We start from the raw sequence: 27,947 nt of genomic DNA, 5'->3' as shown, positions 1-27,947 counted from the left end.
CATATGTCCGTACTGTGGCAAATTTGTGAGGATACTGTAGAATGTTGCAAATTTTATAAGATTTGGAACATCTAATAAAAGTGAGTTTTTGGTGTTTGGTGTGCCAAATATTTAGTATTTGGCACATTTAACAAATCTACTGCGGATGCTCTAAGACATGTGACCTCATCTTACCTAATTGTCATCCCTATTTAGAATTATTAAGATAATTATACTTGGATTCATTTTGAAACCTGTGTATTAAATTTTACCAAGCCGAATATTTAAGAAAGCATTTATCATTTGATGACTTGCAAAATATATGTAATTCTATGTTGATGAACAAAAATATTCAGACATTTTTTAGTATCTGACTATTCCTTTAAATATGTGAAGTTAGTTCCAACGCGCACCAAATTATTACTTGGTGGAATCCAATGAGTTGGGGTGTCATTCGTTTCAAAAGGAATGGATAAAGCTAACTAGTGACTAGTAAGTCTACCTTCGCGCAAAAACAACCTCATTCAACAGCCTCTCTCTCACCAAAAAGTAAGGCATTGGTTTTTTTGGAAAGCTGTCATTTCCTAGGCTTATATGGTGCCTTCTTAGTTCTTACTGTGTGTAACATGTATATCAGAGCTTGAGATTGTGGCTTCCTCTGCGTCATCTTCAGCTTTCTCGGCCTTCTCTTCTCTGTTCCAAGCATTCACAGAGTCACAGGTCAGTATTTTACTTTGCTTAATTTTTGTCACTATCTCTCACTTATCACTTTTGCTTTGTAAAATTTTGAACATTATCTGAATTCTTACCGACTTTTCTCAACTGGGTATTTGTAGTTTGGCTGGTAATTGAGTGTTGCCCTTGCTTTTGAGCTATGCAAAACCCCAGTTGTATGCTATTGTGGAGTTTTGTTATTGCCTACAATCTGTTCGTTGAAATGCTTTCTTGGGTCTTGAATAGATTCTTGTCAATAAATATACAAAAATTTTTTCTCTGACTCTTGGGGTTTAAATTGGTTGAATGGAATTTATCTGTGGAACAATAACAACACACTGTCTCTTTTCTCATATTTCTGTTGTCTAGAATGATCATGTTTTAACTTCATAGCATTCTGCTGTAGCTAAAATTGTTTTGAAGGACGATGACTAACTTCTAAGTAATAATTAACTGGATTCAATGAATTGGAATAATAAATTATATAGAATTTTTTTTGGGGGGTTAAGTGTATACAATTTAAATTTGAAGTACAAACATGGAAGAAATTTGGATCTTGCTGTTTGAAAGTGGAGGAAATTTGCACATGTTTGGTTACTTTAATAGATGCTGAGTCTTTCATAAACGGTACTCTATAAAATACCCACCTATAGTACCCAATATCCTAAGATACCGTTAGTTGTTTTAAAGCATACATGTAAAATATGCATTCGATACATGCCATTAGCCCTCCCTAGTTATCAATTGTTGCATCCTCTTATGAGTTCAAACCTTATTGGTAAATTTAATATGATATGGGTAAATTTAAATTGCATAACAGCCATTAATTATGTTGTGATTGGGAGCCGGCAGTGAATTTTTTTTTTTTTTTTTTAAATGTGACCTTAGCTGCCGTGGGAAGTTCTCTCATCAATGTTTTTTTTGCATACATTGCCTCTCTAAATGATTGATTTTTGTATTCTTTGTAAAAGTTTGTGAATTGATTGTGTACTTGGTCTATATTATGTTCATGTTATAAAATGACAGTTTTGGTTCATATATTGGTTTTGTTTTTTAGACTTTTGCTTGTTGTGTGTTTGGCTTTGATTCCATTGTAGAAATCAGAAATTAAGGAATAGTTCCATCAAGCTTTAGCTCAAGTGGCACCTTCTCCCCTTGTAAGAGCAAAGTTGAGGGTGAGGTTGTTGGCTTTGACTTTTAAGACTCACACACCAATAAAAAAAAAAATGAAGCATGAAGCTTTAGTCAAACATGTGTAGGTTTTGTCTTCTTGAACCTCAACTGGGTAAGGAGCTAAGCCAGATTGATTTTTTGGTTTAATGACACAGGGAATGGAACTTATGATAGAAAGTGGTTTTGAGCTTTATTGTTTATTCTGATGCCATCGTTTAGGAAATTAGCATATCGCGAGCATTTCACACAACTTCCCTAATATTGTTTGTACCGTTATACTGCAAGATTTTATTCCCTTGCCTTTTTGTGTGTGTGTGTGTGTGTGTGTGAGTGTGTGGTTTTTCTGATCATAGTAATTAGCATACTTGGTTTGTTAAAATAACTTATTTAGTGTGTCAAGAGCATCAGCTTTAACCATTGATTTATGTATTGTCTCTTTTCAGATGCACTGATACTTCAAACTTTTGAAGTATGACGGTTAGAAGCTATGCTGGCATCACAAAACCTGGTTTTTGGCTTGTACATTCAGAGTTACCTGTTCTTACTCTCCTTAAACCCAAGTTGACTTCCTTATCAATTCTAAAGGTACTGGGTGACCACAAGAGAGGAATAGGGTTAATTACAAAATGTCAGTACTCTGTAGCTGATAGAACATTTGCATCGGGTTCTGTGGGTTCATCAAAGTCCAAGCCAGATGCTGTTCGTTTGGGTCGGAAACAAGGAGGTTCCTCATCCCTATATAGTCGTCCTAGTTTATCAGAAATGAGGAATGAGAAAGCAGCAAATCGTGCCAGGGTTTATGAGTTCTTGAGGGAAATTGGCATCGTTCCTGATGAGCTTGATGGTTTGGAGCTTCCTGTGACAGCTGAGGTTATGAGGGAGCGTGTGGATTTTCTTCACACATTAGGGCTTACAATTGAAGACATTAACAACTATCCACTTGTTCTTGGCTGTAGTGTAAAGAAAAATATGATTCCTGTTCTTGATTATCTTGGAAAATTGGGAGTTAGGAAATCCACTTTCACTGAGTTCTTGAGAAGATATCCACAAGTTCTCCATGCTAGTGTTGTTGTTGACCTTGCTCCAGTGGTCAAGTATCTTCAAGGAATGGATATCAAGCCCACTGATATTCCTCGGGTTCTTGAGAGATATCCAGAAGTGTTGGGATTCAAGCTTGAGGGGACCATGAGTACATCAGTGGCATATTTGGTTGGAATTGGGGTGGCAAGAAGAGAAATTGGAGGGGTATTAACTAGATACCCTGAGATTTTAGGCATGCGTGTAGGCAGGGTGATCAAACCTTTTGTGGAGTACCTGGAGAGCTTGGGCATTCCAAGATTGGCTGTGGCTAGACTGATAGAGAAGCGGCCTCACATCCTGGGCTTTGGATTGAAGGAGAGGGTAAAACCCAATGTTGAATTTCTTTTGGAGTTTCATGTTAGAAAAACATTACTTCCTTCTGTAGTAGCACAGTATCCTGAGATTATAGGACTTGACTTGAAGCCAAAGCTTCTCAGTCAACAGAGTTTGCTCAATTCAATTATTGATATTGGTCCTGAGGATTTTGGCAGAGTTGTTGAGAAGATGCCACAGGTTATTAGCCTCAGTAAAGCACCTGTGATAAAGCATGTGGATTTTCTAAAGAATTGTGGATTCTCCTTGCAACAAGTTAGGAAGATGGTCGTGGGGTGTCCCCAATTGCTTGCTTTGAATCTTGACATTATGAAACTTAACTTTGATTACTTCCAAATGGTGATGAAAAGGCCTTTGGATGACTTGGTTATTTTCCCTGCATTCTTTACTTATGGCCTGGAGTCTACCATAAAACCAAGGCATAGGATAATTGCCAAGAAGGGCTTAAAGTGTTCTCTTGCATGGCTTCTTAATTGCTCTGATAACAAGTTTGAGGAGCGGTTGAGCTATGATACTATTGACATGGAGGAGATGGAAACGGAGCCATCATTTGACATGAATACACTAATGGAACCAAGGAACAATGAGTCAGCTTCTGATTATGATGATGACAGTGATGATGATTATGTATAAAAATCAGGAGTCAGCTTCAGCCAATGGTCTGCAGTGGAATATCTTGGCTTTTCTCATTCTGGATCTTCGGGTAGACAGTTTAGATGCAATAGTTAAATGGTAAAATTCTTTACTTATAGTATTTCAGAAAGTTTTTTTAAATTTTATCTGTGTACTTAGATGTAATGGATCAGTCTGGTGCTTACATTTTCTTCTTAGGTCCTTTTTTAAGGCTGTTGTCTAAATATGCTGTCTGAGGCCTGGCATATAGACACTTGGTAAAGCATAACTGATTTAGTTAACTCTCAGTGCTTGAAAACTGATAATATAGCCTTAATGCTTTGGTCAACATTGCTGTAAAATAAATAAAAATGAAATCAAGTTAAGGATAGGCTTGCAGATTGACAGAGGAGGGTCTGTGGATGGTCCAAAGTTGAAAACGCAGTAAGTTGTTTTCTTCAAAGTGAAGATGAATGCTACATGGCAATGGTTCAATTTTGTAGAAAGTTGAACTAGATCCTAAAACACTAGGATGTGTCAACTAATTGAACTACAAAGTTCTTGACCACTGGATTTTTTGCATTACGTCAAATCATGGACAAATACATTACATAAGTTAGTATTAACAATTAATTGATGTCATTCTATTGCTGGCTGGCACTAATGTTTTAGGCCATTTTATAGTCTCTCCATACTTGGCCATTATGCATATCTTTTAAACGCAAATTGTGTTTATTGTTTTCAATTTTGTTATTCGTTATTCCAAGTTCCAACTTAATGGCAAAGAACGTTCTCAAAAATAAAAACTTCCAACTTAATGGCAAAGAGATAAATAATTGAGATTTGCCCATGAGTTAAGTTGATGCCATTTTTGGTGTTCAAACTCTATCAACACCAAAAATTGATTGGTGTTTTAGTTTAATAATAAAGAGTAATCATCATAAAGTGAACGCTATAGATTGAAATTTCTATCATATTTATCATAAAAATAAATAAATAAATTGATATCATTCTTCAGCATTATCAATATCTAATATATTAAGTTTAGAAGTGGAGCCAAGATTTGATTTTAAGGGGAGTAAAAGTTATTAGTGAACTACACATGCACACATGTGCATAAAAGTACTTGGGACCAATTTGAATGGTAAAAATTTGTTCATGCGAATACTGAGGGATATTTTAATACAAGAATTAAAAAAAAAAAAAAAAAATTTTGTTATATTGTGTTTATCTGTTACGGTTTTGTTACAATAGAATAAGGAATTTTGTATTCTTTACTTTAAAATTCCATTTGTGATTCTTGCGAAGAAAATTTTAGTAGCTAGACAAAATTCAAATACAATTTTCGTGAATACTGATATTTTAGTTAACACACACTCCTTAAATGATAAACTTGTAATATTTTTAATGAATGCACTTGTAGTCTTATACACAAATTTTCATTGTGTACAATTAATTGTTGCATTAGGAATTTCATATAATTTTTATCACTTTAAGGGTAACAATAATGTACTCTTCAAAAAAAAAAAAAAAAAAATCATTTCAACAGAAACTCGTGATTTTTTATTTTTATTTTTATTTTTAACATTTTTTCCTTAAAACTTTTACCAAAAAATAAAAATAAAACCGTTTATTCTAAAAATAAAAGCGGGTTATGTTACTAAATTTTGGGCATCAGCAGACCCTAAGCCCATAATTATTGTAAAAATAAAAGTGTCCACAATACCAGTACTACCTTGGAAATAGAGAGTCCATAAACCTTTGTAGAAGTGTTTGTAAAATCAAGTCACAAGACTATATATCTTCTATCTTCACAGTAAAGTTGCTAAAAAATATAGCTTTTAGTAACTTAAAGCACTATTTTATTTATTTTAGCACTCCACTTTATAATGCATCAAACATCAAAGATTTTAATAATATAAACAATATAATAAAATAATATTTCCAATACAATAAACCATCACAATAAAATAAAAAGGAGAGAGAATGAAATTTTATACTTTTTTTTAATAGCTTTGGAGCTACAGTAGTGTCAAATATGACACTTTACTGTAGCTTGGTTACAAAAATTTAGCAACCTTGATGTAGCTTGCTTTTTTGTGTTTTGGTTGCTAAAATAAGTTTTAAGTTATTTTAGCATCTTTAGTGTGAGTGCTTAGGCAAGTTTGTATGGGTTTGTAGTTATTTTGGTATAGTGTAATTAGCAACCTTGAAACGAATGAATAATGAGAGGCAAAGACCAAGCCAACACGTAATCAATATCTCACTTTGATATCACAAATCGAAGTACCTAATGGATTGAACTTTCACTTTTGTTGTTAGTCTAGACTCTAGAGATTGGAATGGAACTCATGAGCAACCATTAATTGCACATTGCATCCTGGGCTCAATGGTCTCATTGGTGTTCCAAGCCCATTTGGAAACACTTTAATCAGCAGATATCGATGTAAAATAACTCTTTTGCCCTCCAATAAATCTTACCCATGTTTTTTTTATTTTTAAAATAGTTAGAAATTCTAGTTTAGCTTAATTTAAGTGTGAAGTTCTCTCATGAAAACTTGAATCCTGACTCTTATCCCCACACCTCACAAACACTTAATACTTGTAGAGTAACAATCGTGTCACGAGTGTGCAGTAATAACCCTACCCAACCATTATTTTACCTTTTTGCTGTTTGTTTTTGTGGGCCCAAGTTGATTAGTGTTGTGGGGTAGCTCTTGTTTGAATCATGGCTTGCCACAGTGGATTTTAAACTTGGGCCTTGTGAGATTATTATTTTGACAGGCCCATATTTAATACTGCTCTACCATGCGAAGTCGCAAACCGACATATCAACAAGTATAAAAGGGCGTGGGTTCTGGATTTTCTATATTTATATTTTCGGACCACTCTCCCTCCAACAATACTCTTACAAAGTTGACCTTGCTTGTTCAGTAAGAAAATCCGAACGAGGCTAGGAAATCGTGAAGAACTCATCAACCACAGACCAAAGGTTAGAGACGAAGCCTTTCACACTCTCCTTTTTTATTTTCCTTCGCGATTTTCAACTACAACCCTCAAATCTCACCGCATTATTCATCTTTTCTCTCCATCCAAATACTGTCATATGTATAGCTACTTTAGTTAGGGTTTATAGAAGTTTTTAGCCTAAATGCTTACTTAGGGCATGTAGATGTTTTAATCTTTCCTATAAATTGTTTTTTCTCGACTGCCAAACATGGATTATGTTGCACAAATTGGATTTTCTTTTCTTTTTTTTTTTTCCTTAGGGTTTGGGTTCTTAAGAATTTTCCGAACTTCCAAACAAACCTTACGTTCGAAGCCCCCCTCTTTAATGTATTTTACAATTGGAAAATTATTACTTATATCGTTGATATATGCAGGTACAGTGTTATTGTTGTGAGGTCTCGAGTCTTTCGGCATTGGAGCTCATCGTATTGATATGGAGGTTAGTGTTTATTTTTATTTATTTATATTGTTTTCATCTTGGGTACCAAGTTGTAGTGCTATTTAAGATTAGCTAGATGAATGTTATTGTTATGCATACATATTTGTGTACATGTAACATATGATTCTACTTTGGCCAAATCCCATTATATTAACCACTCAAACTTTAATCCACAGCAAATATAACTCACATGGTCTTTGCCTTTTTGGTTTTGCATTAAACAAGCGTTTGTGGTTTGTGTGAAATTATTCATAATACTTGGTGTACTACATAGTACATACACACTTCTCTCTCACACTAGCTTAGCATGTACATGTGCGGTATTATTTCTTGTAGTTTGGAAACTTCTGCAATTCAATTTGGTTGGTCTTGTTTGTTGGTCAACTTTTGGTGCATGATTGAAATGAGTTTCTGGGAATGCTGGTACATTTTTATTCTGGCTGGCATGACAAATGTGGGTGCCTATGTGGTTCATGACTACAATTCTGATGGTTTGGTGGGTTTTCAAGAAGTGGCTAACATGTTTTGATTTATGACTTGATTGGCTCACTTTGAATTGACCAACCTTTACCTGATGTTTGTGTTTGGTCACTCTTATTTTATTTTGATGCTTTGATCATTTTGTTGCTTTCCACTGTTGATTGTTGTTCAATTTGTTCTCAGTATTTATGTATGCAAGAAGGCCTTTGATAGTGCTAATGTAAAATTTATTCAATTAATTATTTAACATGTTCCAAATTTCACCTTTTGAATTGAAGGTTCCTGCTACTGCTAGTCGACCCCAAAGTTCTGGGCATGATTGGTCTAGGAGTCCTGGGTATTACAAGGATGAACGAAGAAAGTTGAAGGTGGATACTAGAGATGAAAGCAGGAGGTTGAGAGACTGTGTCAAGGAGACTAAACACTACTTTAAGGGAAGTGATGCATGTGGTCCATATCGACATGAGTATACTGGAGATTATGGAGGAAAGCGAAGTAGAGATGAGTACAGTGGAGAATTTGGAAGAAAGCGAAGTAGAAATGAAGGTTCAAGCAGGAAAGTTGGTATGTAATTTTTTATTTTCTTTCCATTATAGTGTATTTCCTTTGTTTCTAGGAAAAAAAAATACTCATAGTTTCAAAGAAAAGAAAAAATTAATTGGACAAGTTTTGCTGATAATATTTAATTGTAATTGGGGATTCCGTTGCGTTCAACTTGTATACTTAGGTTTGTCTTTTTATAATTAAAATTTTCTCATTACCATTAAAAGAAATTAATGGAATGTGATTGAAGCTGGTTACGTTCATAATATTCATTTTTTAATCTTTTTAAAAAATATAATATGACACATTTTCGTGATTGCTGCAGATTTGTTCCTCCTTTTATCTTCCCCATTTTAGTATCAAACATGGACTAATATAACATAACAAGATCTATCAAAATATTAAATAACAAGTTCCTAATAAACATGTTATTGATTATTTTGTTGCAATTTTTGATACCACTTGTATTCTCAATATTTTTACAACAAGCTGCATTTATATTTTATAAAAGAAATTGCAACAATATTGAACATTCCATTGATCTTGCAGGCTGGTCTGACTGGGATCATGGGAGATGGGAATGGGAAGATATGCCAAACCAGAATAATCGCTCCACTACCAGTAGGTACCATCAGCCTTCACCGCCCCTGATGTTAGCCGAGGCATCACCTGATAAACAATTAGTTTCTCCATGGTTGGATGGCTATACACCTCGTTCTGCTGGTATGCTAATCATAGTGTATTTTCTGTTTTGTGAATTTCAAATCTGTTTTTTTTTTTTTTTTGAATACCTGAAATGGCTATTGTAGCTGCTGTTCTTGGAAACATAAATTAATTTAATGCCTGGGTTTGGACAGGTTGTTCTATTTCTGCCTGGGACCACATTCTTCCCTCTCCAGTTCCAATACGTGCTGCTGGTTCCTCAATTAAATCCTCAAGATCGAGACATGAGGTATATTATTCATATGGTTAATGTCTGAGAGACAGAATTCCTCCCACACCCCCTCTCACTCTCTATGCAGGAATTTTTGTCTTTTTGAATGGTCAGGAATGTGTATCTGTTTTTATTATTACACGTACAGAATATATGTCTATATTATAAATTTATAATTACATAGATAATACATATGCATACCTAATACTAACACACATGCCTGCACACACACACACACACACACACATGTACATATTTTGCTTTTGAGAAATGAAGTATATTTTTCACATTTAATGTTGGTGACGATTGTGCGTTGTTATCATTTGTTATTGAAATAGTTTTCTTGTAATCTTGCTGCTATGTCACCGCTCACTGCTAATTTTATCATATGTTGACTTCATCTAGGATGGAGAAGCAGATGAGGATTCTTTGCCCAAAGAACTCACCCACGAGATAACTGATATGCGTGCAAAGATGGAGTATAATTTTGATCATGCATGGTAAGTTTAGTAATGGACTAGTTTTATTTATTATTTTTTTGAGAGCTTTAGGTTCATGATATCTATGGGATCTTCTGTATGAGAAATGATTTACTTCTATGGTAGGAGTCCTCCCTCCTCTAATGTGGACCCCACCATGGGTCCCACACCGGGGCCCACACTTGTTTTGAGAGGAGGGAGGACTCCTCCTGTAGGAGTGAATAATTTCACCTTCTGTACAATGGCTGAATTTAGTGCATCATCTGTGGTTAAGACCAGCCCAGACTGCATGAATGTTTTTCTTTGTTATCTGTGGACATCATGAATTTTTTAAACTTTCAGTTGGTTGTGTCCGCTCTGCCCAATTAGCATTTCATCTATACAATTTTTTGGAGATCTTCTCCTAAGCATTAAGGGTAACACATTTTAATTGTATTTATTACACTGGAATATACTCCTAGATATTGTCCTTAATCCCTGGGCAGTTGCTTTTTTTAAGGAAAGAGCTTTTAAGTGGTGGTTTATCCTGCCTTGGTTATATGATACACTCATGAGTATTATTTATCAAAAAAAAAAAAATGATCCACTATTGTGAACCTTGTTCTACTATCATGGATTTTCTTTTGTCTCTTAGTATAGCTTAGTGTTTGCTTATTTTTTACCTCTTTTTTCTACTTGTTCACTATCGTGAACCTTGTGTATTTTCCAAGCTTATCATTTTTGAATAAAACTTTTTCTTACCTATCAAAAAAAATGAGAATCATTATTATAAAGTTTATATTTGCTTTTTTTGTTGTCAAAATTGTTTTTAACTATATTATTTTGTCATGTAGGTATGACAGAGAAGAAAGTAATACAATGTCTGATGCGGATACCTCTTCATTATTTTCGGGGGACGAGGCTTCCTTCCAGAAGAAAGAAGCAGAGCTGGCCAAAAAAATGGTATGTTGTAATCGTCTGTAGTGTTTTTTTATTTGGTTGAAAACATGCTTGAACCATATTGTTTTGGGTGTTTTAAGTATTATACCATTGCTGTTTTTTATGGAAAGCCTGGTGGTGCGCAATCGTGTAAAGCCACTTCTGTTGCTTATATATATATTTTTTTTGGGGGGGGGTGGTTTCAATTATTTTTATAAGTTGTTGTTGTTGTTGTTTTTTCTTTTTTTGTCAAATCCTAATGTGAATACCATGTTTTGCTATGGATTTCATGAATGCTGTAAAGTCTATTTTACAAAGCTTATATTTAGAAGTACATAAAGAAGGTGATAATATGGGGCCATACAACCATTAACTAAACATGCATATGTGAACTTGGTTTCTTGAAGACCTCCCTCCACCCCCACTGCCCAGCTGGGGGAACAAAATAATTTAGTTTGAAATTTTCTGAATTTATTGAGGAAATAAAATATAGATTTCTTCTCCATGTTACTTTAATCTAGCTACTATATTATAAATAATTGATGTTTACTATATTTTACTTTATTGATGTTCTATATGATGGAGTCATATGGTTTCTGATTTTGGACAAGCAAGTTTAAGGTTCTCAAAAAGATGTTATTTTTAATACAGGTTCAAAAAGATGGGATTAGGATGACAGTTGCTAAGAGCAAAAGGTTGGCTCAACGAATTGCTGATAATGTTCTTTGGGAAGACCGTCAACTTCTGAGATCTGGTGCTGTGAGAGGCACTGAGGTAAAGACTGAATTTGATGATGAGGAAGAACACAAGGTTACTCTTCTTGTACATGGTAAGTAATTGTGTGATAGGCCTTTACAATAATTAGATGCAATGTGTGGATTTGCATGCATACATGACCGCTCTAACTAAATATTCTACTGTATATTATTCTTGTCCAGATATAAAACCTCCTTTCCTGGATGGGAGAGTTGTTTTTACTAAACAAGCCGAGCTGATAATGCCAATCAAGGATCCCACATCAGATATGGCTAAAATTTCACGTATAGGATCTGCTTTGGTTAAGGAAATTCGTGAAAAACAAAGTATGAACAGATCACGTGAACGCTTTTGGGAGCTTGCAGGCTCAAAACTAGGTGATATCCTTGGTGTTCCGAAAGCTGCAGAACAGGTATTTGAATAAAGATATAATATATATTTTCCCTTGTGCCTATTATTTATATATTATATTTAACACTGATATTTTTACACTTTTCTGCTAATATGGCTAACATGTCTAAACTCCTTTTATTTTTCACTCAAGACTGATGCAGATTCTGCTGTAGTTGGAGAACATGGTGAAGTTGATTTCAAGGAAGATTCCAAGTTTTCTGAGCTTTTGAAGAAGGGGGATGCTGTGAGTGACTTTGCAAAGTCCAAAACCATACAACAGCAACGGCAGTATCTCCCCATATATTCAGTGCGAGATGAGTTATTGCAGGTTTTATTTTCTCCTTTGGTACATGTTTGTTTACTTGTGTTATAAGTGACATGTGATAGTGATCAAATAACTGCTCCCTGACATTCCACTAAATTGTCCCTTCTTAGAGCACTGCTTTTGGAATCGATTGTAACCATCAACCACTAAATTGATCGTTACAATCAAATTTTCTTATCTAACTTCATAACTGTTTGAATATTCGAGTAAATTTTGACTGGATTATTTGGATCATTCAATATTAACTCCTATTTTTTTTAGGCTGGGTCTCTAGATTTTAATGATTCGTAGGTTGGAATTAAATTTTGGAAGTAATTTACATTCATCATGAGAACCCATCTTAAAGGAATATTTTGGAAAGACTCAATATCAAGCTATATTTTTGTACTTCTTTGGTGTTGTGGTCTGCATATTCTTTTGCACAGAAAAATTACATTGACAGACCAATGACATGATTAACATCTCAAAATTAACCCTAATAGATATTTCAGTGCTTCTTCTGTTCTATGTCCCACTGATTGCCTGAAATGGAAATGGTTTTTACAGCACTTCAATTTTATTTTGTTGCCATGGCTGTATCCTTTGAAATGTCTAAACCTTTTTTTGATCTGTTCTTTTTATTCTGTTTTACATTGGATAGGTAATTCGTGAAAATCAGGTGGTGGTGGTTGTTGGAGAAACAGGTTCAGGAAAGACAACTCAATTGACACAGGTTCTTTAATGCTTTGGTTTTTTTTTTTCCCACACAAATTAGAGTTTAGACTGCATTGTTTGTAAGGCATCAATTGATATCTGATTTTATTGACAGTATCTGCATGAAGATGGGTACACGGTGAATGGTATAGTTGGTTGCACCCAACCAAGGCGAGTGGCGGCTGTGAGTGTTGCAAATAGAGTCAGTGAAGAGATGGAGACTGAGCTAGGTGATAAAGTTGGCTATGCTATTCGTTTTGAGGATGAGATTGGGCCAAACACCATAATTAAGGTGGGTGGTTCTTTTATCTTTTAAGGGAAACTAAACTTATGAAACTTTCCTTATATGCCTTTATTATTCACGATTCATGATTCCTTTATGTGAGTATTATTATTTGAATTAATATTATTTTATGTGTTATTGTTCATAATGGTTGAAATCACCATTTGATGCTGTATGTCCCCTTTAAATTTTTCACCAGGCACAAAAGGTTATTTATGGAGACTATTATTTAACTAAGATGTGTGTCTTGACCTTGATAATGTTACATGCTAAATCTTTTTGTTTGCAACTCTACAGTACATGACCGATGGAATACTTCTGCATGAAACACGGAGTGATGGTGATCTTGAAAAGTATCGGTATGGAAAGTTTGAAATTTCATACATGTCTACATTTACCTGTAATTTGTTCGCATTTAAAACCAAAATCATTTACCTTCGTTGTTGTTACTGTGGTAGTGTCATTGTGATGGATGAAGCGCATGAAAGGTCTCTAAACACTGATGTGTTGTTTGGGATACTCAAAAGAGTGGTTGCCAGACGCCGTGATTTTAAGCTCATTGTGACATCTGCAACCCTAAATTCACAAAAGTTTTCAAATTTTTTTGGAAGGTAACCTTTTTCATTTTATTAGTGACCATACTGCATCTACTTTCTTAGCCTAGCCTTTCTCTCTCTCTTTTTTTTGGGGGGGCAGGTGGAGGATTTTGTATGTACTAATTGATTGTGCTTAATTAATTTCTTTGAGTTTGTTTCAGTGTACCAGTTTTCAACATCCCTGGAAGAACATTTCCTGTGAACATATTGTACAATAGAACTCCATGTGAAGATTATGTTGAAGCTGCAGTGAAGCAGGCAATAACAATTCACATCACTAGCCCTCCAGGGGACATCCTCATCTTCATGACCGGCCAAGAAGAGATTGAGGCTGCCTGTTTCTCCCTTGCAGAGCGCATGGAACAGCTAATATCGTCCACAAAGAAAGTGGTTCCTAAACTTCTGATACTCCCTTTATATTCAGAACTACCGTCAAAGTTGCAAGCATTGATATTCCAGAAAGCTGAAGCTGGCACCCGAAAATGCATTATTGCGACCAATATTGCGGAGACATCTTTGACAGTGGATGGAATTTATTATGTAATTGACACAGGGTATGGGAAAATGAAAGTGTACAATTCTAGGATGGGAATGGATGCTCTTCAAGTATTCCCTGTCAGTCGTGCTTCTGCTGACCAGCGTTCTGGACGTGCAGGGAGAACTGGGCCTGGCACATGTTATCGATTGTATACAGAAAATGCATACATAAATGAAATGCTTCCAAGTCCCGTTCCGGAGATCCAAAGGACCAATCTTAGCTATGTGATCTTGTTGCTCAAATCTCTTAACGTTGAGAACTTGCTAGATTTTGATTTCATGGACCCTCCTCCGCAGGATAATATACTCAATTCTATGTACCAGTTATGGGTCTTGGGTGCTCTGAACAATGTTGGGAGCTTAACTGATCTTGGCCGGAAAATGGCGGATTTCCCTTTGGATCCCCCACTTGCTAAGATGGTCTTGATGGGTGAACAGCTCGGATGTCTGGAAGAGGTTGTGACAATTGTGTCAATGCTCTCGGTGCCATCGGTATTCTTCCGGCCAAAAGATCGAGCAGTAGAGAGTGACGCTGCCCGGGAAAAATTCTTTATCCCCGAATCTGATCACTTAACATTATATAATATTTACCAGCAATGGGAAAAACACAACTTCAAGGAAGACTGGTGTAATGTCCATTTTTTGCATGTTAAAGCGTTACAGAAGGCTAGAGAGGTAAGACATCAGCTGCAGAAAATTCTTCGGAAACTGAAAATTCCATCATCATCTTGCTGGCCTGATTCTGACCTGGTTAGAAAAGCTGTCTGCTCTGCATTTTTCAATAATGCAGCAAGGTTAAAGGGAGTGGGGCAATATGTTGATTGCAGGAATGGAATTCCATGTCATTTACACCCAAGCAGTGCTCTGTATGGTATGGGCTGTACGCCAGAGTATGTGGTTTATCATGAACTCCTTTTGACAAAAAAGGAGTACATGCAGTGTGTTACGTGTGTAGAGCCCCAGTGGCTGATGGAAGCGGGGCCAATGTATTTTTCAATTAAGGAGTCAAATACGTCATTCCTGGAGCATAAGAAGAGAGAGGAGAAGGAGAAAACAACAATGGAGGAGGAGATGGAGAATTTGAGGAAAGTGCAGGCAGATGCTGAAAGAAACAGCAAGAAAATAGACAGAGAAAGGAGGGCCAAGCAGCAACAACATGTGTCGATGCCAGGCTTGCGGCATGGCTCTTTCTCGAATCTGAGACCAAAGAAGCTTGGTTTGTAAACATAGCAGTATAGGACCTAGCAAATAGAGTCTCTTATTGCCAAATGTTATTGGCTTTTTATTTATCCTCTTTTTCCCCTTGTAAGAACGAAGCTTGTATTATCCAATATAGGTTCTATTTACCTACTGTAGTTGGTTGATCGGCTTTTTATATATATCCTTTTTTCCCCCTTGTAAGAACGAAGCTTGTATTATCCAATATGGGTTCTATTTACCTACTGTACTTGGTCGATCGTAAGGATATCTGGTACATAAACTCACACAAATAGAATGAACATTTTTCTTTTGATAAATACGGAAGGCATGAACGTGACACAACAAAGGTGGGTGACTTAAAGTTGGTCGATTGTAAGGATGTCTCGCATAAGTTGCTAGTTGGTCAGAACAAAAGTTGGCTTTCTGGAAAATATGCTTCACATCGACATTCCGTGCCTAATGAGCCGGTTTCTGTAAATTTCTGTCCATTAAATTTTTTTTTTTTTGGTTGTGGTGTCCTTTGTTTGGAACTGTATAGTATGGGTAAATTTAGAATGCATAAAAAGATAGATTTTTTTTTTTTTTGATTGAAGGATACATGCTTGTTATCTCGTGGGAATGATAAATAGTGGACAACAATAACGTGAAGAGTTTACTTACGGCAACTAATTTGGGAATGTTATCGTGGACAAAGATGAAAAGTTTTACTAAAATTCCTACTATAAAAGTTTGTTTCTTACTTTTATCCTCTTATGAGTTCAAACCTTGTTGGTGACTTTTCAAATCTTTGGGTTGTTAATCTGTTTATATAGTATGGGTAAATTTAGAATGCATAAAGGCCTTAATTATCGCATGTGATTGGGAGCAGGAAGTGAATTTTCACAACAAAAAAAAGTTATCTTAGCTGCCGTTGGAAGTTCTTGCATTGATGTTTTTGCATACATTGTCACTTTAAAGGATTGATTTTTGTATTTTTTTTTTTGAAGTTTGTGAACTCTTTTAGGTTGATTTTCTGCTTGGTCTATATCATATTCTGTTATAAACGAATTAAATGAAAGTTTGGATTCATATAACTAATTGGAATTAGAGTTTTTAGCTTAAAACAGAAAGAAAGAAGGGTTAGAACTTAGAAGTGAGTAGCAGTGATCTGTTTGGTTCTGGAGAAAATGTATGTGCTGAGGCGTAGAGAAAACTAAAAAGGCTCCACTGAACTGAACCCAAATGTTTATTGTGTGTTTGGTTTTTATTTCATTGTAGAAAACAAGAATTAAGGAAGAGTGTCATAGAGCTTTTGCTCAAGTGGCACATCCTCCCCTTGTAAGAGCAAAGTGGAGTGTGAGGGTGTTGGTTTAAGACACACACCAATGAAAAAGGGAAGCATGAAGCCTTAGTCAAACGTGTGTAGGTTTGGGGTAGCAAGAAGAGCAATTGGATTGGTTTTGAGCTTTTGTCTTCTGGAATCTCAACTGGGTAAGGAGCTAAGCCAGATTGATATTGTGGTCTAATGACTCAAAGAATGGTCACGTATAATAGAAAGTGGTTTTGAGCTTTGGAAGTCATTGTTTAGGAAATTAGAAGATTGCGGGCATTTCACACAACTTCCCTCAATACTATTTTGTACCATCATATACTGCAAGGTTTATTTGCTTACCATTTTTTTAAAAGGTAACTTTGCTATCCTTTTTTTTTTTTGGTGGTTTTTCTGATCAGAGTAATAAGCATACTCGGTTTGTATAACTTATTTAGTGTGTGGAGAGCATAACCTTTAACCTTTGATTTATGTATTGTCTCTTTCAGATGCCCTGATACTAAAATATGATGATCAGAGGCTATGCAGGCATTTTAAAGCCTGGTATTTTGCTTGTACATTCAGAGTTACCTATTCTTACTTGCACCCAAGTTGATTTGCTTATCAATTCTGAAGGAGCTGGGTGACCAACTGACCATGAGAGAAGGATAGAATTGATTACAAAATGTGAACATTTGCATTGGGTTCTATGGGTTCATCAATGCACAAGCCAGTTGCAGTTCGTTTGGGTTGGAAACGAACAGCATCTGGAAATGAAGAATTGATATAGTCGTCCCTATGTATTGTCTAAATCCTCAATCCTCATCCCTATAAAGTCGTCCTAGGTTATTGGAAATGAAGAATGAGAAGGCAGCAACTCGTGTCAGGTTTTATAAGTTCTTGTGGGGAATTGGCATTGTTCCTGATGAGCTTGATGGTTTGGAGATTCCTGTGACAACTGAGTCTATGAGGGAGAGTGGATTTTCACCACACATGAACACTTACAATTGATGATCTTAAAAACTATCTGCTTGTTCTTGGCTGTAGTGTAAAAAAAAATATGATTCCCCTCGATTTTCTTGGAAAATGGGGTGTTAGGAAATCCACTTTCACTGAGTTCTTGAGAAGATATCTACTAGTTCTACATGCTAGTGTTGTTATTGACCTTGCTCTAATGGCCAAGTATCTTCCTGGATATCAAACCCAATGATATTCCTTTGGATTCAAGCTTGAGGTGACCTTGAGCACATCGGTGGCATATTTGGTTGGAATTGGGGTGGTAAGAAGAGAAATTGGAGGGGGTTTTAACTAGATACCCTGAGATTTTAGGCATGCGGGTAGGCAGGGTGATCAAACCATTTGTGGAGTACCTGGAGAGCTTGAGCATTCCATGATAGGCTGTGGCTAGACTGATAGAGAAGTAGCCTCACATCCTGGGCTTTGGATTAGATGAGAGGGTAAAACCTGATGTTCATTATCCCTTTTGGGGCTCAATTTTAGAAAAACATTACTTCCATATGTAGTAGCACAGTATCCTGAGATTATAGGACTCGACTTGAAGTCAAAGCTTCTCAGTCAAGAGAGTTTTCTTAGTTCAATTATTGATATTGGTCCAGGTTTCGGCAAAGTTGTTGAGAAGATGCCACAGGTAATTAGCCTCAGTAAAGAACCTGTGATAATGCGTTGGATTTTACTAAAGAACTGGGGATTCTCCTTGCAACAAGTGAGGAAGATGGTCGTAGGCTGTATTTTTTTTCCCTGCGTTCTTTACTTATGGTCTGGAGTCTACAATAAAACTGTGACATAGGATGGTTGCAAAGAAGGGGTTAAAAGTGTTCTCTGATACTATTGACATAGAGGAGACGGAAACATAGCCATCATTTGACAAGAATACACTAATGGAACCAAAGAGCGATGAGTCAGCTTCTGATTATGATGAGGACTGTAATTAAGACTATGTATAGAAATCAGGCGTCAACTTCAGCCAAGGTCTGCTGCGGAAGATCATGGCTTTTCTCAAACTGGATCTTACAGTAGACAGTTTAGATGCAAAAGTTAAATGGTAAAATTCTTTACTTGTAGTATTTCATAAATTTTACTTAATTTTTATGGGTACCTACATGTAGTGGATCAGACTCTGGTGCTTACATTTTCCTTTTTAGGTCCTTTTTTAAGGCTGTTGTCAAAATATGTTGTCTGAAGCCTGGCATGTACACACGTGTGAAAGCACAACTGATCTAGTAAACTCTGAGCGTCTGAAAACTGATAATATAGCCTTAATGCTATGGTCATCATCGCGGGAAAAATAATATGAAAGAAATCAAGTTAAGGATAGGATTGCAGATTGACTGAGGGAAGAAGATAGGGAGTGGATCTGTGGATGGTCCAAAGAGATGAAAACTCAATCAGTTGTTTTCTTCAAAGTGAAGATGAGTGCCTCATGGCAATGGTTTGATTTTGTAAAATCTTTAACTTGCTTTGGGGTTGTCATCGAGGTCAAAGATGAAAAAGATCCTGAAATTCCCACTCAAAAAAAGGAAAAAAAATAATAATAATAATAACAAAGCTTCTTCTCTAGGTCTTGGAACATGGACTAAATGACTTTTCTATTAGATAAGCATGATGCATGATTAAACATGCAATTATCAATGTAGTAAATTTTTTGACATAAGGTGGTTATCAAGTTTGCAATGGTCAATTAAGAGAATCTATATGTGCCAAGGACCTGCTTGATCTACTGGCAGTCTGGCACCACCCCTTGTGAAAAACAATGGGGAGTTTCAACGTTCTGGTCCTGCATTCGATTCTAGGCAAGAACGGTTTATAACTGAGAACTGAGAATGGTTTCAGTATGGAGAGGACTACCTTGATTGTATGAAGTAAATGAGCAGAATAAGAAAGAAAGAAAAGGAAGGTGTGATAATACTTTCTCCTCAATAGCACCATTGATGAGATGGTCTTCAGATCTTTAGTGTAAGAACAAGTTCTGATGGATAATGCTAACATGCACACCAACATAGCTAAAAAAACTATAACTAAACATGAAGCTTCTACTGAAGTCTTCAAGTAACTAAGAAAGTAATAAGATATCATAGCAGCAACAAAGCCAAATGTTTTCGCTGTTTCAAAAAACACCACTTGTAAGAGTACGGACACAGACAATCCACATTCCATTCCAATTGAACGACCCACGTAGAAGTCAAAATGCATTCAATTTCAGTCATTATCTTCTGGCTGTTGTTCCTCCTGCATGGAAATAAACATCTTATAAGAATTCCGGTACTTAACTACAAAAGAAAACTTTCACAAAAAATAGAATGGTGCAAGCAAATTGGATATCAACATCATGGCTAGATACCCTGTCATGTCAACAATAAATGTCACACTTATCCTCTTCACTCATGGAACCATTTTTAACAAGTTCAAGAACACCAAACAGCTTCCTCAAAACATCAGTGTTCTGAGTAAAATACTTATTTTTGCCTACAGCCAGTAGAATGCAATAACATGAAAACCATCCATAAAATGCAACCCGAGGCTACGTTGACAAGTATTCAACCAAGCCAAAATTGTTTTTTGAGTAAAGATTTTAAATCAAATAGTTTTTCAAAACACTATATCCTGCAGCAGTGCACCAATATTAGAGACAGAATTGATCCAAAGAACTTAAGCCAAAGCAGCAAGTTTAAAGTTTCCACACCTTGCATTGTCTTTATCAAGTGCATTGTGTAAGAGTATTATTTGATATGCTTATGGAAATATTAGAATGCTTACACTTACAGCATTAGATGTGGATTTCCACTTTCCTTGTCCAGCTTCCCCAGCCTTCGATTGCAGAACACGACGAACAGTTAAATCTTCAAAATCCTTCCTGACACTATTACATTAACAGGACATAAATCAATTAAAGCTTCGAAGGTACAATCATCAAATGACTTCAACTACCAAAAACAACTAAAAAGAAAATAGCAACAGAAACACAGAGAAAGCACTAGGAGGCCTCTTAGGTAAGTTAGTATCTTTCTTGGCCTTCTATAACTGCTACATACACTACACACCATCCATTATGTAATATATTTAATTTAATGAGTATCGAGTGTCATATCACTAACTATCCTGAAAAACTTGGCAATGGCCATGAAACTAACATGGTCACATCAAGGAACAACCTCTTACAAAGTTATCTGAAACCACCGAATACAAAAACTAAAAAACCTGTCATCAATGGGCTTCAGTGCTTTCTTTAAGTTCTTTGCTGTCCCTTTACCGTTGCCAGCTATCTTTGTTATAAGCACCTATTGGGAAAAAAAAAACCCACTAAGATGAAGTAGTTCGAAAAAATAATAGTTGTGAAAGGACGTACAACTCAAACTGGGACATGTATGTGGAACAACATAAATGACATTAATTAATAAAAAGAGAAGCACAAGCTTGATTGAGCTTCTGATCATGTTTCCAACATAGAGGTCAGTGCAACACAGATACATAATAGGTAAGTTCATACATGCCTTAGCAAACATAGAGATAAAATCAGGAAGAAGTTCATTCTTGAAGAATATGCACATATATAAAGAGCAACTGAGGTTCTTCGATCACCCATGAAGGCAATGACCATTTTCATGAAAAGAGAAAGAAAGAAAGAAAATATTTAACAATTAACAAAGGACATTTGATAAAAATATCAAAATAAGGGGACCAAAAGAAAAGTCAGGATTAGCCATTAGGACACAATAGGAGCACTCTCAGGTGCCAAAGCAGAAAAAGTGACATTTAATTATGCTGTGTAATCTCACAAAACTGGAGACGAAATGTATAAAAAGGAATCATTACTTCAATTGATGTATCAATAATATATCATTGGCTGGCATCAAGAAAGAATTAAAAGATTCGAAAATATCATTTTTATGACTTCAATTCAATCTTAATGAATTTTAAAAATAGTTAAACCAAACAATACTGGAAGTTTGATTTCCTTCATTAGTACACATGCAGCATCCTCATAAAAAAAAATCGTCTGAACGTGTCTATAATATATGAGATGAACACCTCTACAAATTTCACATGCCAAGTAATTTCATCTTCTAGTTGTCCAAAGACTACAAAGGATCTCATAGGATACGAGGCTAGTATGGGCTTTGTAAAGATGCTAACTGATGTAGTTTCCTCAGCCTTTAGTTTGTTTATAAACTTATAAAAAAACAAATAATTGAGAGAAGATACTAAATACATGAGATTTACTCACCAAAATTTGGAAATTTTGAGTAGTGGTGAGCTCATTGCTGATGCTCTTAAGAAATAGAGACAGTTTCTAGAATTCTTCTACCAGTGTTATCTAGTGTGTGAAGCATTAAGCCCTAGGAGTGAATCCTAGAACACTAAAGTGAATCTGCGTCTTTTTCTTTTTCTTTCTTTTTTTAGGATAATTCGATAGTTACAGTGGGTTCTTTTCCCATCTTGTTTTCTCCTACTCCCCTCTCTATCTTCTGATCATAATTAGTCTAATAACCTGAAGTTCCAATACTTTTAGTCTCTACCTAAGGTATAACGCTTTTCCCAATTTGTTTAACATCACCCAGCCAAAACAAAAGTCATTTATCAAGCTGGCTTCTAAATACATTAGGTGCCACAAGAGGTGATATATTATGTGTAACCGTTGGATGTAATATCCCTATCACATGAGGGTGGGTCTCACATCCCCCACCGCATGAGAGAGGATATTGAGAGTGCAACATGTTACACAAAATAATAAATCGTCATGACGATTATCAAGACTTTATAAATCTATATGGAGAACACAACTTAACCATTGACTGGCCAGAAAATTAAACCTGTTAATCATCAAAATAATAGGAAAGTGGACAAGTGCGATGCAAGAACATGTTGAGTACTTGAATTTGACCATACAGGTCACCAAGTCTAAATTACATCTTACCTGCAACTTTTTGGGTACTGTCATGTGTTGATGCCCAAAAGACATTAAGGAAATGGGAGATGAAACATCAAACACACCGAGCTTGTTAATTCCTGCAAGTAAGTCACTAAAATCTGCAATACCTTCAGTTTAAAGACAACAAAAATTAATGCATATTTGAAGTAGCATTTCCTATACATTCCAACATGGAAGAATGCTTTAAAAAGTTGAATGTGATCAATTAATTGAGGAAACCATAAAAGAGAGAGAGAGAGAGAGAGAGAGAGAGAGAGAGAGAGAGAGAGAGAGAGAGAGAAATGCTACATTCAGTTTACCAAAAAACAAATGCTACATTCATAATTCACAATGAATTTTAAGTATTTTAAGTAGCAAATAGTAGTTGATAAAAAGTATCAAGCTTATATTTGAACTAGCAACATCTTAACAATTAAGATTTGTTGCGAAAATGTTGTAGATATAGCATTTATACTAGACTCATCAAATAGGACATACCAAACAAAAACGCCAATTTTTGCTGAAACTTGTGCCTCGAACAACTTGCGACACTACTAACAGTGCTTTGTTCTTGATCATCACTTTCCATAGCAGCATCCTCGTTGTTATCAGGATCATCATCATCAAACTCATGACCACTCCCTTCTCCTCTGCCTTCACCATAATCATTGACATTATCATCCTCATTTGCTTCAATGTGAAGATGGTATGATCTTATATGTTCTTCAATCTCATAATGATTTCCCTCTACAAAATTTCTATCATCACATTGCTTACCATTTTCTCCTTTCCAATCACATTTTCGTTGTTTACCGTTGTAATATTCAGTAACCTCAGGTGATTGCATCTCTATTAAAGTTACACCACCATCCCGGCTTGGACAACGAGAAAGCAACAATGATTCATTTATCATATCCCATTTCACAACTGCACCACCTCGAAGGAATTTATCGATGCAGTTTCATCTAAATCTGCTAGTGCCACATATCCAATGTGCGCATTTAGCTATACCATTACATTTGAGCTTCAAGGGTTGGTGAGGGATATCCTTACAGAAAAAACAACGCATACCACTAACATCCATAAAATCACGGTCATCATCTGGGGTTTGATACTCAAGTCCACCATCACGATTCTGGTCAAACATACCAGAAAAAGTATGACGCCGATGAACATGACTTTCTATATCTAGATGGTGACCCCGATAAGAACATGTGGCTCCATGCATATAATGGTCGCATTTACGGTCAAGAACATTATAAATTGGCCTGAGCACCGCAGCCACTTCTACATTATAAGCACAGTGACTTCGTTGACTATTCGTGCCACAGACAAGATTCCTACAATTTGGATTACTGCATATTAGCGTTAAGTGCTTGATGAGGAACTTCGTTACATTGAACACAACGCTGATCATGATTCATCATTCCTGTTAAAAAGAAAAAGAAACAATCAATCTTCATTTTAACGTAATCAAATATTTTCCTCTAACTCTCGAAAACGATTTTCCTGCTATGGCAAACAGTAAAATCAAGTGTACATATTCTACAAAGGAAAAGTATCATGTCTACGTAAGGCTATATGCATGCATGCATGGCCAAAAAGACTTGATGTATGGGTCAAATAAAATCCTCTCCAACCCAAGTGAAGTTGGGAGACTTCATTTTATCCTTACATTTATTGTTTTTAAAAATCAACAGCATACATATGGTACCAGAGTGATGCAATTCAAGCAATGATACTGAAAGAATAAAATCATGATGAGGAAAAAAGAAAAAAAATGGTTCTTTTATTTATTTATTTATAAAGGGCATGCCTTGACTAAACCATGCCCACAATAAACTTGAATTGGCTTGCTCCAAAGAAACAAATGGAAGTTGAACGTTTTGATCTCCATTGCTTACTTCCCCAAAAAAAAAAAAGACTTTCTAAGTTTCTATGAAAGATGAAAATGCCATTGAGTTAAATAACTTGATTTTCACAAAAATAATCAGACTATGCACGAAGTCAACTCAATTGTCAATGGAAAGGGAGCTCAAACACAACAACTCCAGTGGTGTAGCTATGATTCAAGTTGAGGGCAAGGTTGAAAGAAAAAGTTAAAATAAATTTGATTTAATAAATGCTAATTATTATAAGTAATAAGATCATTTTAATTTTAACCTAAAATATAGGTATAAAATGTAATTTATTTCTAAAACATAGTATCAATAAAAAGATACTAACACAAAGAGTCAATATGCATTTATCAATAGAATACCTTAAATAAACAGTTCAAATTAAAAAAATGTAAACAAATACATAATTTAACTACTTAAGAGTAAATTGAGATATACCTATAACCTTCCAAAAAATTCTATATGCATTTTGATTTATTTTGGAATTTGCACAATACTTAAGCTTTCTTTTTTCAATACTAGGAAGTGGGAGGGAGAGTAGAGGATCCATCCAAACATACCTTATGTCCCTAACTTTTATTTTTAATTATTACAAATTTGTGTATGAAAACACTAAAAAGGATGTTACAGTATTGTAAAAAGAATTTCTAAAAAAATAAATTAAAGAACAAAGTAAATTAAGATATACATCTTTTAACAATTGATAGTTCTCCCACCCATATAGTGTACCACTTTGTTCTTTTTAAAAATGAACGGATGTTCCACTATAAATGAGAAATGTATAACCTTTAAAAAAAAAATTGGGAAAAAGAAATAGATGTGCAAAATGGTTTCTTTTTTTAGTGTCCATGAGTTGAATTCTAAAAAATATAAGAGTGTAACATAATAATTTATTGGGATTGTTGAGAGAGATAAATAATATGTAAATTTTACTGTATTAGCCAGAGGTTATTTGTCAAAACTTAAAACAAGGTATACAATTTGGGAGAGGGGTAAATGTATAAAACTCTTATAATTAATAAAGGGAGTAAGATGAGTAAAAATATATCCCAAAAAAAAAAAAAAAAAAAAAAAACCTGATCTCTGCATTATATACTAATAACTAAATGAATACAGAATCAATCACTGTGCATTAGCTGTTGAACGGTGATTCTTACAAACAAGCTAAGTTATTTTACTATATAGATATCATAACAAAAACTAAGTTATCTTACATTTGACCAATTACACAAAGCCACCTGTACTAAAAATGCACGTGCATATCACATGCTCTATCAAACATAAAATCAGATGACCACAACACACGACAGGCAGTATAGCACAATATCAAAACTACTGTAGTTTATGCAGATACAGTGACTTCATTATGCAGAAATTTGCCATCCATTTTTTCTAGTCTCCAAAGACACTTATTAGTTATTAATTTAGTATACTTCGTATATATAGTAATATCTGATTTTTTTATTATTATTATAATAAAAGTAAGGATCTGAAAAGATATAGTAAAAGTAAGGATGTGAAAAAGATATATTTAGTTTCCTAGGCCAAAAAAGAAATCTTTGCAAGCAATGCAGGAAGAAAGATCCAGATCTAAATGCAAGATAAACTTTTTTATTAAGTAAAAACTAGAATTTTTTCCCCAAAAAGCTTGTGAAAAAACTTAGGGGCGGTAACGTCGTTTGTATTTTTTGAAAATATTTGTAAGTGAAAAAGTATATAAAAATACATGTCATATTGTTTAAATACTGAAAATCGTTGTTTAAAATATCTTATCAAACACCCCCTAAGTTTCAACTGAGCTAGAAACACTCACACAAATCAGAAAAAGAGAACTTTTTGGCTTTTACACACCTAGCTAAGAAATAAAAAGTTGTATACACCAAGATCCAAACGGAAGATAAAAAGGAACAAGGGAAAAGGAAATGAAAGATATACCTTTTGCAAACTATAGAAAGTGTTGTCCTTTTTTTCAAAAGGGTTGTGAAAAATCTAAGTTTCAAACTGTGGGCTAGAAACACTCACACAAGCCAAAAAAGAGACTTTTTGGTAACAAAGAAATAAAAATTTATACACACCAAGATCCAAACGGAAGATAAAAAGGAACAAAGGAAAGGAAATGAAAGATATACCTTTTGCAAACTATAGAAAGTGTTGTCTTCTTCTTCTTCTTTTTTTTTTTTTTCAAAAGGGCAGTGAAAAATCTAAGTTTCAAACTGTGAGCTAGAAACACTCACACAAACCCAAAAAAAGAGACATTTTAGTTTTTGATAACAAGACCAGAGACTAGCTAGTGTTATAGAATGAAAGAAAAAAAAAAGAGTAAAGCGTGAGAGTTAAAAGAGAACAGAGAGGTGAGCTCATATATTAGGTACAGTTTTTTTTTGAAAAAAATTTGCTCAAAATAGTGCTGAGCATCTCTGCGTTGATGCTCTGTTTTTTCCATCTCCGGTAGCAAAACAGTGACACAGAGAGCTCTGTTTTTGAATAATAATGGGTGGAGATGAATGTATGGGCCGGGTACAAGGTTCGGGTTTGACACAGGGCTGGAACATCAGCCCGTACTTTTATTCTTTGGGCCAAAAAATAGGCCCACTTAAAACATTTCTATCCCTCTCTTCTGGGTGTGTAACCAACTGGCCATAATCCAACCTAATCTGCCCAGTTGGGTCAGTTTTTTGGGTTGGGTTGGGTTGGATTGTGATTTTTTTTAAAATTTTATTTATTTATTTATTATTATTATTTTTTTTTTACAGTGGTCATAGGTTTTTGAGTTGGTAGGTTGGAGAAATTTTTTTTTATAATGGGCAATTTTGGGTTCAGGTCATTTCAAGTCATAAGATTCACAAATTCGCCTAATTCGACTTAACCCACCTATATTTAATATATATTTAAAAATTAAAAAAATACATTAATATATATATGATACAATTTTGTTATTTAATTTTTTACCCTCTTTTTAAATAAAATCCAAATTCTAAATTCTCCTCATATAGTTTGGTATTATTTTCGAGATTATTTTATTATAAATTTGCTTTTATTTGTGGTAGTATTGTTCTAATACTTAATTTTAAAAAACAAACGGTCTAACTCATGGGTCTAACCCGATTTACATGGGTTGAGTTGAATGGGAACTTTGTGATAAATTGGTTTGAATTAAACCTTTTTTTTAACCTAAGGTAGAAAAAACCTCCCGAATTAACCCAACCATACACACCCCTACTTGAGTTCTGTACACGTTTTTGTTTTATCTCAAATGTTGGGCCACAATTTCAACCTCATGGATTGGACCAGGCCCACCCCCATTCTTCTTTCCTCACAACATCCTCTAACTCGAAATCTCATTGGCTAACTCGCGTGGA

General features: G+C 35.1%; 2 protein-coding genes and 1 pseudogene across 2 annotated transcripts; all 3 read left to right on the top strand.

Annotated features, from left to right (window-relative positions):
* The first annotated feature begins 391 nt into the window (after positions 1-391).
* On the top strand, positions 392-4,240 carry LOC112017913 (transcription termination factor MTERF4, chloroplastic). Its single transcript, XM_024050367.2, has 3 exons — positions 392-528; positions 617-699; positions 2,310-4,240. The coding sequence occupies exon 3, from the start codon at positions 2,338-2,340 to the stop codon at positions 3,910-3,912; it is 1,575 nt and encodes a 524-aa protein (XP_023906135.1). The 5' UTR covers positions 392-528; positions 617-699; positions 2,310-2,337; the 3' UTR covers positions 3,913-4,240.
* A 2,531-nt stretch (positions 4,241-6,771) lies between these two features.
* On the top strand, positions 6,772-15,718 carry LOC112017905 (pre-mRNA-splicing factor ATP-dependent RNA helicase DEAH7). The gene is made up of 15 exons (XM_024050358.2): positions 6,772-6,883; positions 7,275-7,339; positions 8,098-8,383; positions 8,912-9,085; positions 9,220-9,314; positions 9,702-9,796; positions 10,609-10,717; positions 11,345-11,522; positions 11,632-11,861; positions 11,994-12,170; positions 12,808-12,879; positions 12,976-13,152; positions 13,441-13,502; positions 13,602-13,754; positions 13,901-15,718. The coding sequence occupies exons 2-15, from the start codon at positions 7,334-7,336 to the stop codon at positions 15,498-15,500; spliced, it is 3,414 nt and encodes a 1,137-aa protein (XP_023906126.1). The 5' UTR covers positions 6,772-6,883; positions 7,275-7,333; the 3' UTR covers positions 15,501-15,718.
* Positions 15,719-17,291: 1,573 nt separating this feature from the next.
* LOC112017895 (transcription termination factor MTERF4, chloroplastic-like) lies at positions 17,292-18,716 on the top strand (annotated as a pseudogene).
* Positions 18,717-27,947: the final 9,231 nt, after the last annotated feature.

This window comes from Quercus suber, unplaced genomic scaffold (genome assembly GCF_002906115.3).
Source record: "Quercus suber isolate HL8 unplaced genomic scaffold, Cork oak 2.0 scaffold_5, whole genome shotgun sequence".
In the NCBI taxonomy this organism is placed as follows: Eukaryota; Viridiplantae; Streptophyta; class Magnoliopsida; order Fagales; family Fagaceae; genus Quercus; species Quercus suber.
Note: the sequence above shows the minus strand (reverse complement) of the source record. Positions and strands in the feature narration are given on the sequence as shown.